General features: G+C 37.1%; 1 protein-coding gene across 2 annotated transcripts; it reads right to left on the reverse strand.

Moving 5' to 3' along the window:
• Nucleotides 1–1261: 1261 nt before the first annotated feature.
• Nucleotides 1262–14733, reverse strand: PCDH18 (protocadherin 18). 2 transcript variants are annotated; one of them, XM_069493228.1, is made up of 4 exons: nt 11835–14733; nt 10983–11068; nt 10736–10899; nt 1262–3995 (listed from the first exon to the last, which is right to left on the reverse strand). In XM_069493228.1, exons 1-4 carry the CDS (start codon nt 14319–14321, stop codon nt 3328–3330), a joined length of 3405 nt encoding a protein of 1134 aa, XP_069349329.1. In that variant the 5' UTR covers nt 14322–14733; the 3' UTR covers nt 1262–3327. The 2 variants fall into 2 exon arrangements, with proteins under 2 accessions (XP_069349329.1, XP_069349328.1); XM_069493227.1 differs by having other exon boundaries at nt 10983–11071.
• Nucleotides 14734–16238: the final 1505 nt, after the last annotated feature.

Consider the following 16238-nt stretch of genomic DNA (forward strand, 5'->3'; position numbering starts at 1 on the left):
CAATTAAAAATTCACTTTAGGTAAGCATATAGAATTATTTCCATCATGTACAGAGAAATACGAATACATTATAAATGATAGCAATCAGTATGGCATGTACTTTCACAACCTAAGGCAGCTTATAAACATAATGTTTTGTGACTTTAACCTGCACTTAATGAATTCAAATATTTGCGCTCTTTTGAAACGTCTACATTATTTTTATTCATTTTAAAGCCTGAAATAAATCTTTAAGACTTTTGTATGGCTGAATTTTAATTTTTATACAGCACTATTGCTTATTTGGAGTTCAGGATATCCTTAATCTTTGATACTGTGATAATTCATTATCAAGATATACTGAATCAGAAAATATCAAAACATATTCAATAGTCTTGAATCAGTTCTCTGAGTTCTTGCAGTATTGAAGCTGCCTTGTCAGACAATGTATTTTTTATCCACACAAGTAATCCAGTATGAAATTACTTGTTTTTTAAATAGATCCACAATTCTTTGAATTTTAACATGTCAACAACTCAAATTCAGTTTAGAATATTTTCTGACAGTCAGTAACAAAAGAATAAAACAAGGAAACCGAGCTGATTTTCATCAATGTGACTTTTTCCATGACTCCACTAAGACAATAAGTTGCTCATCTTTGTCTTAATACTTTTCTAGTGGTAAGTGACAAATTTGCTATGTGTGTGACAGGAGGAGCAAGAATTTAAATGGTTGATAAAGTTATAAACCCCATCTGCTAGATACCAAGAAAGAAATGAATGAAAAATGACAAATAGTGTTAATAACTTGTAAGAAATTGAAGAAAGCTAATTCTAATCATTCTACAAGCAAGTATTTCGGGAGGATTTCTTAAGCAACAGATTTAATGTTGAATTACATTTTTGGAAGACAGTTTCCTTAATTGATGATTACCATTGAAGAACCTTTAAAGGAATCCAATGGGGCTAAAGGGATTAAGAAATAATGAATGGAGAAAGGAATCTTTAAATGCTTTTATGTTTGTTTCAATTTGAGGAAAATTATGGCATCAAATAAGAGGAGATATAAACTTGATGAGAGATTAGCTTGCTATAATAGCACCAGACATCCCAGCTTTCACTAAAAGGATATTGCTGGTGAAAGGAACACAAGTAAAAAGCTGAAATCTTGCACTTAACATTTCCTTCACCTGTGGATCTGGGAAGCAATTCTAAGTGAAGAAGGCTAAGGACACAAGGAGTTAAAGACATGGAATTCTCAGTATACGGACAGTATACAAAGGTTGTGTCGAATATAATGTGGCATTTCATTTACTTCATTATTCAAAATATTGATTTCCAGCTTTGCTTCCTAAATTACTGTTGGCGCCTTAAATTAAGAACAGAGAATTTATGAAAGTCTTTTTCTTAATGATAAAATGTACTTTAGGAAGTCAAATTAAAGGCAAAATGTATTTAAATGTGGTCAGCATTTGTGTATGTAATCTACTGAAAAATAAACTGAAATTTCCTTGTAATTGCAATCCTTTCTCTAAAGGAAAATGTGCCTGTTGAAGGAGGTAATGTATTCTACTTAATGTGGTACTCCTTTGAGAATTCAAATATCTGAGTTTTAGCCACTTTTTGGTTACCTTCCTAGTATTTCAATTCCCTATTAGTAAGTCAAAAAGGGTAATATTTTTTGCCTCTTGGAAATATTGCAAGGATATATTTTTATTCTGCACAACTTTATATAGAATATTCTGAGAAAGTTTTTTATGTAATTTGCAAAATATTCAAACAGTTATCATTTACTTATTCTTTATATTCCAAATACATTTAAATTATTTAATCTAGTCTGAATATGTTTGACTACTTTCATTACCATTACAGGCTTCAAATTCATTCCTTTCCATTGTGTTTTTCTTGTTTGTCAAACCAGCCGAATGTTCCAACCTCTATATTATTTGAAACCCAACCATAAACCACCCTCTCAGGAAGGGTATCTTGCATGCAAAGCTTTGGAACATATAGGTAAGGACAGGACTCTGACTTATGAGCAGTTCCTTAGCTTTACTTTAATTTTCCTTTTATTTTCATTGACAGTAAAATTTTCTGGAGAGTACAATCAAGATATTGTATTATTAGAAATAACAGTAAGAGAAGCTTGGTCATAAATGATAATAGTCATAATAAGAATCTCTCTTACCAAGGCATTCCACACAGAGAGATAACAGCACAATAAATAATTTCTCAACTGTCACACAACAAAGAAAACAAAATTGCAATAACAAAATGTGATTTTCTAAATGTTTTTATACTAAAAATAAAAGCAAAAATATGAGATCATGCACTGGAGCCAAAAGCTAAAAGTGAATAGTTATAGCAAAAGACATTGCAAAAGATAGAAAATGTTTAAGTACTGTGAGAGGAGAGGGGCAGATTCAAATAGAATGGTTTCACAATAAATCAATTATATTTACTACCCTAGGATAGACACTGACATAACTATCTTTGTCCATTAATACTTTACGCTGTTAGAATACATACTGTCATCCATTTAAAGGGAAGATTCCATTTCCTTGAGTATATTTCATATTACAAGGATGGAATTAAATTTATTGTTTACCTTATTTATAAGTAGACAATAATACTATAGGAGAAATATTCTCAAGAACAGGCCAATGTGATGCCTTAGAATAGTAGGGGCCTGGGAGTTAAGAATCATTAACTTTGTCCTGTTTTTGTCATTATCTGTGAAAAATTCATTTGCAATAGTCATCTCCTAAATATTCTTCAAAATACTTCCCAGTCCTAAAACAAAATTTTGCTTCATGTTTCAATTTTGCTGTAAGAGTTGAACTATTGAAGCTAGCAGAGAGCAGTGAAAACAACAATAAAATAGCTTAAAATTTTTAATGATGCATAATTTTTAAAAAGTATTGAAAAAGAAGTCAGATCACTTAATGGAATTAAGTGGATAATGCTTTCATTGGGTTGCTCAGCATATAATTCTTCCCCAACATAACTAACCTAAGCAGTGCCTTTATACTTCATTGTTGAATAGTATATCAGATTCGAACAGTGGCTAGTTTATACATGATTAGGAAAGACATGTTTGTCATGGGAGTAAAAAAATAAAATTTGTTTGTTAAATTACACATAAATATAAGGTACAAATGTATTTTTAAAATACAGATTAAAATAATCACACTTGCATTGTGTACATACGAAAATACAGTATTTAATATTCAATATACACAGACACATTTATGATAAATGCAACTATTTGGCAATGCCAGTTCTTTCAGGGTTCTTTCTGTCTCCCATTTCCATACACATGGAAACAAAAATGCTTCACTGAAATCTCCTAGCTCTGGCGGACGTCTTGAAGCAGTTTGTTAATCTCAGCCACTAGCTCACTGGCATCCATGAGTTCGTGTTTCCCATCGTTGAGGTGGTTGAGCACATTGTCAAAATCATCTTCCTCATAATTTTCAGGGATCTCCTCCATGGCTGGCAGCCATTTTGAAGAAGGCTGCACACTGGAGTGAGTTCCAAGTGGGGGCCCAGGGGTGTTGGTGGGATTTTGAAAATGTGTACTGGCTGCCCAGGCCGCCACCCCTTGTGGATAACCCCCAGTTTTGGCGGGCAAGGGTCCCTTCCGGCGTTCCAGGGAGTTGGACCGATCCACCTCGCTGCACTCAGAGTAGGTGTCCAGGGAAGGGGGTAAGAGGCGCTGGAACACGCTGCTCATTTCCGAGAGCAGAGAGGATGTGCTGGTGTCCCCGGTGTCCTCATCGTTTGGGGAGTCCTTCCCAAAGGTGGAAAAACTCTTCTTCTTCTCACCAGAATCTGCAGGCTGGGTGTCATCCTCGAGACTCTGATGCGGATGCTGCTGCTGGGGTTGTGCTGGGAATTCTTCCCCCGGAATGAACATGTTACTCCTATAATCAGAGGATGGTGAGGGCAGCGGTGGCATCCAGCACTGGTCAGAGTGTCCCAGGACTCTGCACTCCTCTGTGCAGAGCCTCATAGCTGTGCATGCAGAAAACAATGGGAATTTATTATTGTACTTTGCATGACTCCAAATGATGCAAAAAATGTAATTTATGACTTTTAAAAATAGAATGGGACAGTTTTAAACTATGACCATGTTATCCTGTTATTATACATATTAGCTGGACTATAATTTTGGCTTTAATTTGAATACTTGAGGTTTTATAAATTTCAAGTATTATAAAAAATCATATCTGCTGGTGGATTTTTTCATTTACTGATCAAATAAGGAGAAAAGGGTTGCCACTCATGTATTTCTCAGGAATATTCCACTACTCAAATAATGAGAAAATGGATCAAGAACCTACACATGAAAAGAGCTAAGGTGTGAAATAAACGCTGAAAGAAAATTCTAAAAACACAGACTTGTAAGGTAAAATCTATAACTTCAGAATACACCAGATAATTCTTGAGTAATACTTTTGTGTAACTTTCTCAATATTGAGGTGTAGCTACAGCTAGTTTTAATGGAGGCATTGAAAATATAATAAGCTATCAGGTAATTATTAATCTGCCTTAAAGGTTTTATAATTACTTATTGACTTATTACTTTAAAGAGTAGTGAAAAGCATCCTCAACTACTGGGCATCTACAGTTACCCTGTTAGGAAGTCTTCTAAAGGTTCAAAATATATTCATATTAAAATACACGTAAAAGCCATCAAAGGATGGAGGACATGAAAAATCCATTCCCTACCTCCTCCACTCCTAATGGAATGTGAGTGGCCACACTCGTAGGAAAAATGGATGATATGAGAAAAGCAGAAAAATAAAGAGGAAGAGAATCTCTAAATTTGGCAAATACTATAACCAACCTACATGATGATGAGGAAATGCTAAGATGTAAAATATACTCCACAAATTATTGACATTTCAGTGAAAACTAGGTCTCTACAATATCATGATTTCATTTCAGAGCAAACAACAGAATTCAGAAAATGCAAAATAATTCTCTTAGATTTGAAAGAAAATTAGATTGATTTCAGCCATACATACATATTCAGAGCTACTTTTGTAGATCTGGCTACTTAAGAAAGATTTCTCTTCCTCCAAAATTATTGTTAAAAGGATGAACATGGCCAAGTCCCTTTTCAGGGGAAGCAAGTTGTCCATTGCATTTGCTGTGGTATCCACACCACCTGGTAAAGTGTCCGCATAGAGGAAGTATTCACTACAAATTTTCTGAATAAAACATGAAGCAAGTAATGTTGACCTTCTGAAAAGGAGAAGTAATGATCTTTGTTTAAAGGCATAGAATCCCTGCTCTTCACTGCTTGAACTGTCAAGATACTTCTGTTCTTGAACTTCAGCAAGAAGTCCATTTCATTCATTTTTAATGAAAAAGGGGATAACATGAAGAACAAAAATGAGATCAAGCATTGTGAGAGAAAAAGCTGAATTGCTAAGAAACCTAGAAATATAAAGAAGTAGGGAAAATGTGGAGGAAAGTATGAACACCTAAGCTATGTGACTCAAGGGAGGCAGGGAGCAGAAAGGATACCCATGGTGAAGCATTGTGTGATTGTGCTGTGAAAACAGGGTAAATTTAAATAAGCAAGGATGCTTTAAAAGTATATTTACATACCCTGACTTCATGCATTATCACTACTTGGAAATACTTACAAACTGTTTTTTTTTTTTTAATCATTTGATGAGGATAAAACCAAAAGGAGTTTAAAGTAACTGGGATACCTTAATAGCTATGAGGTTTTCTCAGGAGTGAAATAACTCTGGTAGTGGTAATGATTTTTTTTCCTTCTTCATTCCCTGGGTCTCTGAAAATGGAACTGAGATTTGTCTCTACTGTCTTACTTACATCCTGTCAAGAGGAAGGAGAACAGACCTGCTGACACCTCTTCATTAGTTTTCTGTCCTTTAACTCTAGTTTTAGAATTGGGAAGGCCTTAGTTGCTTGATTGATTGTTCAATTGGCTTTGTGTTAATGTTTAATGGTGGGGAAAAAGGAAAATTACATAGGCTTCTAAGAATCCTGACCATGACCTAGTTTCCTAGAGACCTAAATATGATGAATGTATAACCAACAATGCAATGCAACGATACAGGGGTGACTAATACAATCTGAAAGTTCTCAAAAATAATTTTGTTTCTAGGAATTTTTTAAACAGTGAATGCTATTAACAACTCCATCACAATAAGTAAGTGGAGCTTTAATTATAAAATAATAAACTTTAAAATAATATGAAAATTTTAAAAAATTAATGAAAAAGACTAATGAAGAGAAGGATGGCAAAGAGGGAGAGAGAGAGAGGAGTATTGGTGCAGAAAAGAGGATTTCTTACAAATTCATTGATATTTTCAACCTTTTCCCTGGAGACTCAACTGTTTGAAAACATTCTCTGTGTATAAGTAATTCAGTACCACAGATGTTCCATGTTATATCCCCAGGATCAGGTCTTGTTGGCAAGTAGTGCAAGTGGTTAATCTTTCTGTGGCTCCTTAAAAGTCCTGCTAGGTGGTGAAGTTTCCTCTGAAGAGGGAGCACAAGGTGGAAGCCAGAGGACTCTATTTTCCCACTAGAGGGCTATGAATTTTGTCACTGTACTGTACATTATAGGTGGGGCAGGAAGCAGAACATTGAATGTAAGAAGAAAAACGTATGCCTTCTTTCAGTCAAGTCATTAGTCATGGGGTGACCAATCATTATCTATTAAGAGCCTCCCATATTTGAAGTGCAATGATAGCACTCTACCATCAAAAGGTTTAAGATTTAGTTCAGAGTCAAGTGTAGCAAATGAGGTCTTAAATGCCCAGTTAAAATGTCAAACTAGAAGAGGCTGTGGGCATGTCCAGACAAGAAAAGAGGATGGAGGTAGAGGCAGAAGTAGTTAAAGGAAGAGCTACTTAAACTTTGAGAGATGGATAGGATTCACACACACAGTGAGGAGAAGCCAGTTTTCCAGGTAGGAAGGGCACCATGAGCAAAGGATCAGTGTGTTAAGTAAAAAGATGCCTCTGCTTACTGCAAAAGATACAAAAATGGCAAAATTGAGAGTTAATAAGCGAAGAGTGGATTTCATTGGCCTTTGAATGCCAAGATAAACAGTTTATTTCAGTGTTGCTGGGCAACAAGAGTCAAGTATTGATTTTCAGCCAAAAAGTGTAAATTGAAAGGTTCTGAATAGGTAGTGAAAGCTGTACTAAAGAAAGATTTGACAAAGGGAGGAGCTACTAGATAGTGAGTATCAGCTTGTATACTGGTACAGGAAATCAATCATAGAAGAAAGGCTGGAACAGAGCTAGGATACCTGCCATGAGAAAGGACAGAACACAAAATTAAAAAGGAATGTTTGAAGTAAGTACTCACAGGTGGCAGACTGATGAAAAGGGAAATGGACTTACTCAAGAAGAAGGAATATCGTAAGAAACAAAATCAAAAGCCTTTACGAATCATCCTGATGAAGCTAACACAATGGGAAAATGGAGATTTTGCAGGCTTAGTGTTATAGTTCAAAATTGAATGAGTAAGAAAGAAAGTATGTTGACAAACATGAGCCACTAGACAAAAATGCATGCTGATTTCACTACTCAAAATGTAGGATATTTCCGTGGGAATTAATAGAATGAATGACCAGAAATGACCCTGTTGGCAGGCAGTGCTACATAACATAATCTATATTTGTTCATAGTCTAAGGCAGAATAACAGCTGGAATAAGATTTAATTCGTAAAAAATATGCATGCTTTAGAAGAATATGCTGATCTGTGTTAATGGCATTCAAATGTGGACTTACATGTTTTTCTACTTGGGATATTCCCTGGGAATATAAGTTTACAAAGTACAAGTTTTACACCTGAATGTGCTTACAGAAGTTGCTAGGGTGAATAATAAACTAGAATATGTGTAAAGTATCATCAGAATGTTGCTCATAATTAAGAGATCATTATCTTTGTATAAATACTCAATATGCACATTGTAGTCTATACAAGCCAAACATGAATATATCATACGTGGACCAGTGCTGATCTCCTGGTGCTCTGTGCATCCAAGATAGCTCTGACCACACCCCTCACACATGGAGGTAGGTACCTAGTAAGGCAGAAATGCATCTACTGTAATACAATATGTTGTAATGCAATGTCATGCACCAGCAAAATAGCTCTCCCACCACACACCTGGATTAAGTATGATTGTGTAAATATGAAATTGTTTCTTCAAGGGTTTTGTATGTTAAGTAGAGTTAGGAATGATAACCTAAAGGTAAGCCTCTAATTTTGAAAAGAAATATGACATAGATAGAGCTTAAAGTCACTCACTAAACAAGATTCATGTTTTTTAGGTTTTGTCTATGTCTACCTATTATTTCCCTAATGTGTTCATTCCTTAACATTTATTGAGTTCAAGTGCTAGATAACTCTCCTGCTGTGAACCTGTGTGGAGGTAGTAACTTTGAACATATAGGAAAGAGTAAAAGAAGAACCTTGACTTAAAAAAGACTCATGATTGGCTATTTGGATTATACAATTTCAGAATTAAAAAAAGGACGTTAGGCACCATTCTAAATAGGGGAAGTTATTCTCCATTTAATTATGCTGATAAATTTAAATTTCAATGAATACACTTCACACAAATTTAAAAATATATAATACAATATTAATATTATGCCCATTATGTTACTTTTCCATTTTATGAAATGAAATTACATTATTAAAAAGTGAGGATTAATATTCAAAATTTGAGTTCTGTTAGTATCACAGAATCATAGAAATCTCTAGTCACCTTCTCCATTACACAAGAATAATAAAGGTGCCTTTCTTTAAACAAACTCCTGGAGTCCATATATATTCCACTACATTTTCAGAGATTTCTCCTCAAATTGGTCTAGACAGTCTATGAAAAGAGAAAAAAACACGAAAAACACCAAGCATGACTGTGAAAACAGGTTCTCAGGTACCAGTGGCTCTTAATGCCACTAGTAGTCCTTTCTACACATTCCTCCTTCCAGAGATGTAGTATCTAATACTGTAATAACATAATTGAATAAGCAACAATTAATAGTTACATGGAGGGTAGTAAGACTTTTGAACATAAGAAAAATAAGCCACACAACTTATTAAAAAAGAAACTATTACTTCACCTATTCTATAGATTAGTATTTAAGTGTGTGGGGAATGGTTCAAATCTCACCTCTACCAAATACATACTGCCTGATTTGGGATGTATTTTCTAAACTTTATAAGCTTCAGTTTTCAAATATGAAAAAAATATGAATGATCACCACCACTACCAATCCCTATGTCAAAACCTTAAGAGAGGCAATGTAGGTGCAGAACTCCTCATGGGCCTAGAGTGAACCCTGGGACGTGTTTGGTAACACCTACTGCTACTGCTACCCTTAATATTAATACTGCTTTGGATACTGCCCCCACTACTACCATAGTTTATGAGAGATAGTTTCTATTTACAGTCATCCCTCGATATCCATGGGGAAGTGGTTGCAGGACCCTTGTGGATGCCAAAATTTGGGAATGCTTAAGTCCCTTATATAAAGTGTCCTAGTATTTGCATATAAGCTACGCACATCCTCCCATATATTTTAAATCATCTCTAAATTACTTATAATATCTAATACAATGTAATACTATGTAAACAGTTGTTATGCACTATTGTTTTTATAATTTGTATTTTTATTGTTGTATTGTTATTTTTTATGTTTTTTCCCAAATATTTTCAATCAAGGGTTAGTTAATCCCTGGATGGGGAACCCGCAAATTATAGACCGTCTACTGTACTGATTTCTCTTGAATTTCTGTGGCTCTCTGATGCTCTCTCATGTTTATTCCTAAACTCTCTTTTTATCTATATTTAGAATATAGATGTTTGACAGAACTAAAATGGGTGATATAATGTTCTGCCTTTCATTTATCAAATGGCAATCATTGGCTCAACATTTAGTGAAATTTAGAAACACGGATAGCCAAAAGAGCACTTACGTGGGCCTAAGGGTTGATTTAATCTTGAAGTCTTTAGTAACAGAGTTGCTACAATAATGCAGTCAGTTTTTACTCAGTTGGTTCAAAGAGTTTCTACTGCACAATTAGAGGGAAGGGACTCTAAGAAGAAAACGTGGCTCGAAACTTAATAGAATCTCCTCCATCTAACTGTGTACTTATATATCCCCCTCTTGGATCCCGGCTCGTCTTCCACTATGGTACAGACATAAAATGAAAGGTAGCAAAAGACATTCTATGCTTGCCACCTACAAAGATGCATTCTTTCTCCTATTTTTAATGCTTAAAGTATACCATTTCTAGTGTATTTTAGTCTCTGATTTTGTGAGTTTGTTCCCATCACAGGAAATGCATCCTCCAAATTATAGTCCAGTTCACCACTGTGCACCAAAACAGGCTGTCTGAATAAAAACCACCACCCAGTAATTTTGTACAGAGTTGCTCAAGAGTGTTCTATGGCAGTCCTGGATGAGGTAGAAAAAGGAGGGAAGTGGTTCTCTATTCTCTCCCGACCCCTCCCTTCTTGTTCTATTAAGCTCTCATGCTTACTCCTTTTCTACCGACTGCTTTATATGAATTTTAAGAAAATAATGTTGTTTCAGTTTCCATTCATTGCTAAGAGTGTGCAGATTGCAAGTATTTTAGTGCAAAGGACAAATAAAAAAGAAACACAAGCATGAGAGAAATTTTTCACTTTGCTGGTGTTGTGGTAGAACTGAAAATAAAGATTTATCTATCACTACCCTCTTACCTGCTGGAATCCTCCCATCTGTAAGAAACAGGTCGCTGAATCCTTCACCCAGCAGCCTGTCTATAGGAGAATCTCGTCCCAAATCATAATCACTGTCTCCTGCTTCACTGTCACCACGGCCACTGTCTTTCAAGCTAAATTTGTCCATGTCTTGAAGGGCATATCTAGAAAGATAAATCAGGAAAAATATGGTTTTTACTCTTCAGCATTTATGTTGAGATTTAATAGGTAACAGAATAATTCATACCTATAGCTCCTGGAATATTTGTTTCCTCGAAAACTTGGCCTTGGCTGATATTGCCCCTGGTGAAGCATCGAAAGAAGCTGGGAGACCTGCTGGAAAGCAAATAGACAGAACTGATTCCTGGAAACAAAACCCCCAGAACTCACAATCTTCATGCAAGGAAAAGCAGTTACTTGTTATTTCATACTAGGTAACTGAACATGTTATCTCTATTTTATGGATTTGCATATGCTGGACCATGGCAGATTGTGCAGCCAGCTACCAAATATAACTGAAATATATCCCAGAGAGATGTGGATGATCTAATACAACTGACTTTTTTCTTTTTGAAAGAGGACTCCCTTTTAAATAACTGATATATTTCCTTTAAAAAGTGGCCAGTTATAAAAATACATGGAAAATGTTGTAAAATACAACATGGTAATACACATAGTTAAAGTCAGAGAATTTCCCCAAATTGGACAAAAGCAGCATTCATAGAGATGGGATTTTGGAGGCCTCAGTTTTTGATTTTTCAGTAGAAATCAAAGTAGAGAGTAAAGCAAGTCCCTTTACTAATTGGCTTCCCAGTATCTTAATCAGGGAAGTAAAGGGACACTAATTAGATAGTCCTTTGCGTGCTTCACATTTATTTTTAAATATTATACATATTACATGCAAGTAAATTATTTAAGAAAAAACAGTATGCTAATGTGTGCATACTTGCTACATATTCACACTGTAACTTAAATCCTATTTAATTTGCATATTGTTAGTATTGTTACTTATTAATGAAATTATTTAAGAACTAATGAGCACAACTTCTGAACATAGCAGCTGACATTGTCAGTGAGTTAATGCAGTTTATGATCTTACCTCAACAGCAGGAGTGGCGTGGGTGAGTTCCAATGAAAAATTCTCCGGCACGTGGTTTGACGAGATTGTCACCAAACTGTTGAGTGACTGGTGACTGTTGTGACTCTGCCGGCTGCTCATTTGCCCTCTTTCTAAGGTAGGAGATGAAGATGGAGATGATCTGTGATGAGATCTGATGGGCAGAGTGCCATTAATGGTAGGCACCAATGTGATGTCCCCTTTGTGAATCTGCCTGGATGGCCTTTTTGGGTGGTGCTGGTAAGTTGATTCTGCCACCCTGCAGTTGTAGGATCTAGTATCTTTCTTTTCTCGGTTACACCTAGTTGCAAATAGAACCATGATAACCAACAACAGTGCACAAATTGCTCCTAAGGAAATAATTATCATCATGGAGAAATCCCAGGATGCCTGGCTTACTGAAGTCATTGCTGTACTGGTCACTGACTCTGCATATTCAAAGATCGCGCACTTCAGAAGGACTTTGGTATGCAGCTGAGGATTGCCTTTGTCCCGAATAATAACTGAAAGCTCCCATTCTGTGGAGGGAACAGATTCCATGCTCACATTGGTATGGATGTCACATAATCGTGGATCAATTGTGAAGATATTTTCCTCATTACCTCCTATTATGGAGCAGCTGAGTTCAGCATTCACACCAGAGTCTCTGTCAATTGCCCTTATTCTTGTGACATGAAAGCCACTTTCAGCCCCTTTGGGGATGGAGATTTCTGCGGTATTATTTCTCAGTGCAGGCCCTATAACCACAGGGACATTATCATTTTCATCAATGATGGTGAGTACAACTGTGGTATTGCTTACAAGTTGCTTCGGACTTCCTCCATCTCTTGCCTCTACCACAAAAGTGATCTGACTCACTTCTTCATGGTCAAAGATTCTGAGGGCATAGATGGCTCCATTGGATGGGTCAATGGTTACATATGTAGTTATGGAACTTCCTAGGATAAAACACTCCAGAATGGTATATGTCACTTGCCCATTTTCTCCAAGATCAGGATCTGTGGCTGTAACAGTGGTAATATATGCCCCAGGCGAGTTATTCTCCGAGATTACAAATTCATATCGGCTTCTCTGGAATTGGGGTGGATTGTCATTTATATCATTGATTTGAACAGTAAAATGTTTCACTGTAGAGAGACTGGGTGTCCCCTTGTCCTCAGCAATTACAGTCAAACCATATTCAGATCTCTTTTCTCTATCCAGTGTGGCATTAGTCAAGATTAAATAATTGTTTTCATAAGTCTTCTGAAGTTTAAAGTGACCATGTCCATGAAGCTTACAAACTATTTCTCCATTCAGCCCAGAATCCTTGTCCTGAACCCCGACCAAAGCCACAAATGTGTCAATAGGATCCCCTTCAAAAATATAAGATACTTCTTCTTTTCCAGGGGACATGAGGTTGATGTTAATTTCAGGTTTGTTGTCATTAACATCCACAACCTTAATTATAATTTTGCAATGAGCTGGGATCGAATTCGGACCCAAATCTTGAGCCTGAACATCAATCTCATAGGATTTGGTGATTTCGTAATCCACTTGCTTGAAAAGAGTCAAATGTCCTCTTTCTGAATCAATTTTAAAAGTCTCTATAATTTTAGGAGACACATGACTGCTGAAAGAATATACAATTTTCCCATTGGCGCCCTCATCTGGATCAGTGGCATTCAGATCTAGGAGCAAAGTGCCAACAGGGGAGTTTTCTAAGAGTTGTATTATATAAGACTGCTGCTCAAAGGCAGGGCTGTTGTCATTGGAGTCCGAAATGCTTATTTTTAGGATGGATGAGCCGGACCTCTGAGGCACCCCCATGTCTGAGGCAGTGAGCTGAAGCTCATAGCTTGACTTCAGCTCCCGATCCAACTCTCTGACCACTATGAGTTCTGCGTACTTGGCTCCATCAGTCCTGGTCCGAACCTCGATATTAAAAAAATCATTGGCAGAGAGGGAGTATGTGTGGAGGGAATTTTCTCCAACATCTGGATCAAATGCACTGTCCAGGGGAATACGAGTCCCAACTGCCGCACTCTCAGATATCTCAATAGGTATGAGAGATCTTGAAAACTGGGGAGAATTGTCATTAATATCCAGCACTTCAACTTCAATATGGAAAAGCTGCAGATGCTCTGTGGGTAAAGTGATCACATCAAACTCTATAGAACAGTTCAAGTTTTTCTGGCATAGTTGTTCACGGTCAATTGTAGCTCCTATGCTGATTTCCCCGTTATCCTCGTTTACTACAAGTAGAGGAGAATTTCCCCTTTGCATGGCTCGAAAACGAACAGAAGAAGGATTAGGTAGCTTCAATAAAACATCAGCCACATCCTCTGATAGTCTTGCAATTACCGATCCAACCCTCTGTTCCTCATAAATCCTGTATTTCAAATTCTTGCCCAATGCAACGTGGTTGAAAGACACCGTCAGCAGTGCAAAAACAAATCTAAAGTGCATTTTAGGATTCATTTGGTGCATTGGTCAGTTTGTGAGATTTCCCTCACGGAGCAAGTTAAAAACAGCAAAGCAATCCCCTCAACTTCCTTTGGCAACTTAAAGCTAAGCTACATTTGGCACTGGAAACTTGAAAGCGTCTCTTAATATCACAGCACAGCAATTAATAGCTCACAAACTTTTGTTTTATACACACCGTGTCACGACTTCCAGATACTATCGGCATGGAGTCCAGTCCTTGCATGCGTTTGGCCGTCCGCCTTCTCGCCAGGCAGAAGAGTGTCACCTCCGCGTTTTCCCCCTTGTGGAGTCGGAATCCATCTATTGCAGGGTGTCGGTGGAGTCTGCAGTGGATCTCTCCTGAGCGATTCTTTCTCTCTTTCTCTGCTCGGCTGCAGACTAAACACCCGTGATTGCTGACTCCAGTCTAAAATCTGTACAACTTCACTTCAACTCAGACAAAGCTCTTGCCCGGCGTGTGTTGAATCGCTTCCAGCCAATCAGCGTGCTTCCAAATCAAAAGCTGATGGAGTCACCAAAGCGAGAGGGAGGGCGAGAGTGGAGGGTGGGAGAGGGACGGAGACCGAGACGGAGGAAGGCGGGGGCCGGGGGCGCGAGGGGAGGAGGGGACGAGGGCGGGAGGGTGCTGGGGCGGGGGGAGCCATTCCTTCACGGCTCCTCCCTTCCTCCTCCCAGTCCCCCTCCTCCTTTCAATCGACTGCATTCACTCTCTCCGAGCATGGCATGACAAAGGGGAGACAAATTACAGAAGAAAAACTTTAATTCAACTTCTGGTCGCCTTTATTTCTATGGCACGTTAAATTGCTCTTGTTTTCTTAATTGCCCTTTCTTCTGCCACAAACATGTAATCATCTTGCTTTTCATAGTCCTTAAGTGCTAGTTTAACTTGAAATACCTCTAAGTGCGTTTTGTTTGGGGAGGAATTTAATAAAATTTGAAAACTTGCTTCTAATTATGCCTCTCAGACAACCTCCTTCCTCTCCCCCCCGCCCCCCGAAAATACTTGGGCCTTTCTCCTTGGAGGAGCGCAAGCAGATTTTCTTGGGACTCTGTTTTTAAAGAACAGAACAAGTAAAGAGGTTTCATTTTCTGCTTTCTTTCATCTTTATTCTTTGAAGATAAGAAGAGGGCTATCTTGCACTCATGATTTCTCTTAATTAGCAAGATTTAAAGGAACACCTCAGAATTTGGAACTAATTAACAATATAGTTCTATCTTGCATCACTTCTTTCCTTGAGTTTGGGCAAAATTGTATGTGATATTTCTTTGTCTTGTACTTGAAAAAATATATATTTATTTTGTGGGGAAGACACTGCATGCTTTAGCATGCCAATTTCTACCAAAATGTACTATCTATATACATGGTTGGTCTTCACGATTACTGGGGGGCCATGGACTCAATAGTTTACAAGTCAAATTTCTATAATATATGCATTATTTATGAAAGCACTTTCAGATAGATATTTTTAAAACCCAAAGCTTGTTTACATTGACAAATAAAAAGCCTGAGCTGAAAATTGCATTTTGTGTGCATCAAAATGCTAGGAAATACCATGGGAAGCTTGTGCTCTAACCAGGTCACAGAAACTGATATGGTATTCTTATTTGAAAATATGATTATTTATGATATTCTTGCTGCTCTGCAATTCCTTTTAAGTTTATCATTGTGGCTCTATTCTTGCTGCTTTTTTGGGGGGAGTACCTTTTGCATTCCTCAGCTGTCTTCATCCACTTGCATATTTGCTGTTTCACATAATCTCCCTGTCACTTTTTTCCATTTATTTTCTCCCACTCTCTATTTTGCCCCCCAGAAACATATAAAAAAAGTAATTTTCTGATTTTTCCACTTTGCTTACTCTCAGCAGAGCTCAGCTAAAGTCACCAGAAGATGGTTCTTTCCAAAAAAGAAAACAGAGGAGG

Source organism: Eulemur rufifrons, chromosome 18 (genome assembly GCF_041146395.1).
Source record: "Eulemur rufifrons isolate Redbay chromosome 18, OSU_ERuf_1, whole genome shotgun sequence".
Taxonomy (NCBI): domain Eukaryota; kingdom Metazoa; phylum Chordata; class Mammalia; order Primates; family Lemuridae; genus Eulemur; species Eulemur rufifrons.

What these genes read in the sequence shown, in the direction of transcription:
- PCDH18 (XM_069493227.1), bottom strand. Translation starts at nt 14,321, where the DNA reads ATGCACCAAATGAATCCTAAAATGCACTTTAGATTTGTTTTTGCACTG. An exon ending in ACGCCACTCCTGCTGTTGAG is followed by an intron (nt 11,072 to 11,834) that starts GTAAGATCATAA and finishes TTTGCTTTCCAG; the next exon opens with CAGGTCTCCCAGCTTCTTTC. An exon ending in AGATGGGAGGATTCCAGCAG is followed by an intron (nt 3,996 to 10,735) that starts GTAAGAGGGTAG and finishes CTGCATGCACAG; the next exon opens with CTATGAGGCTCTGCACAGAG.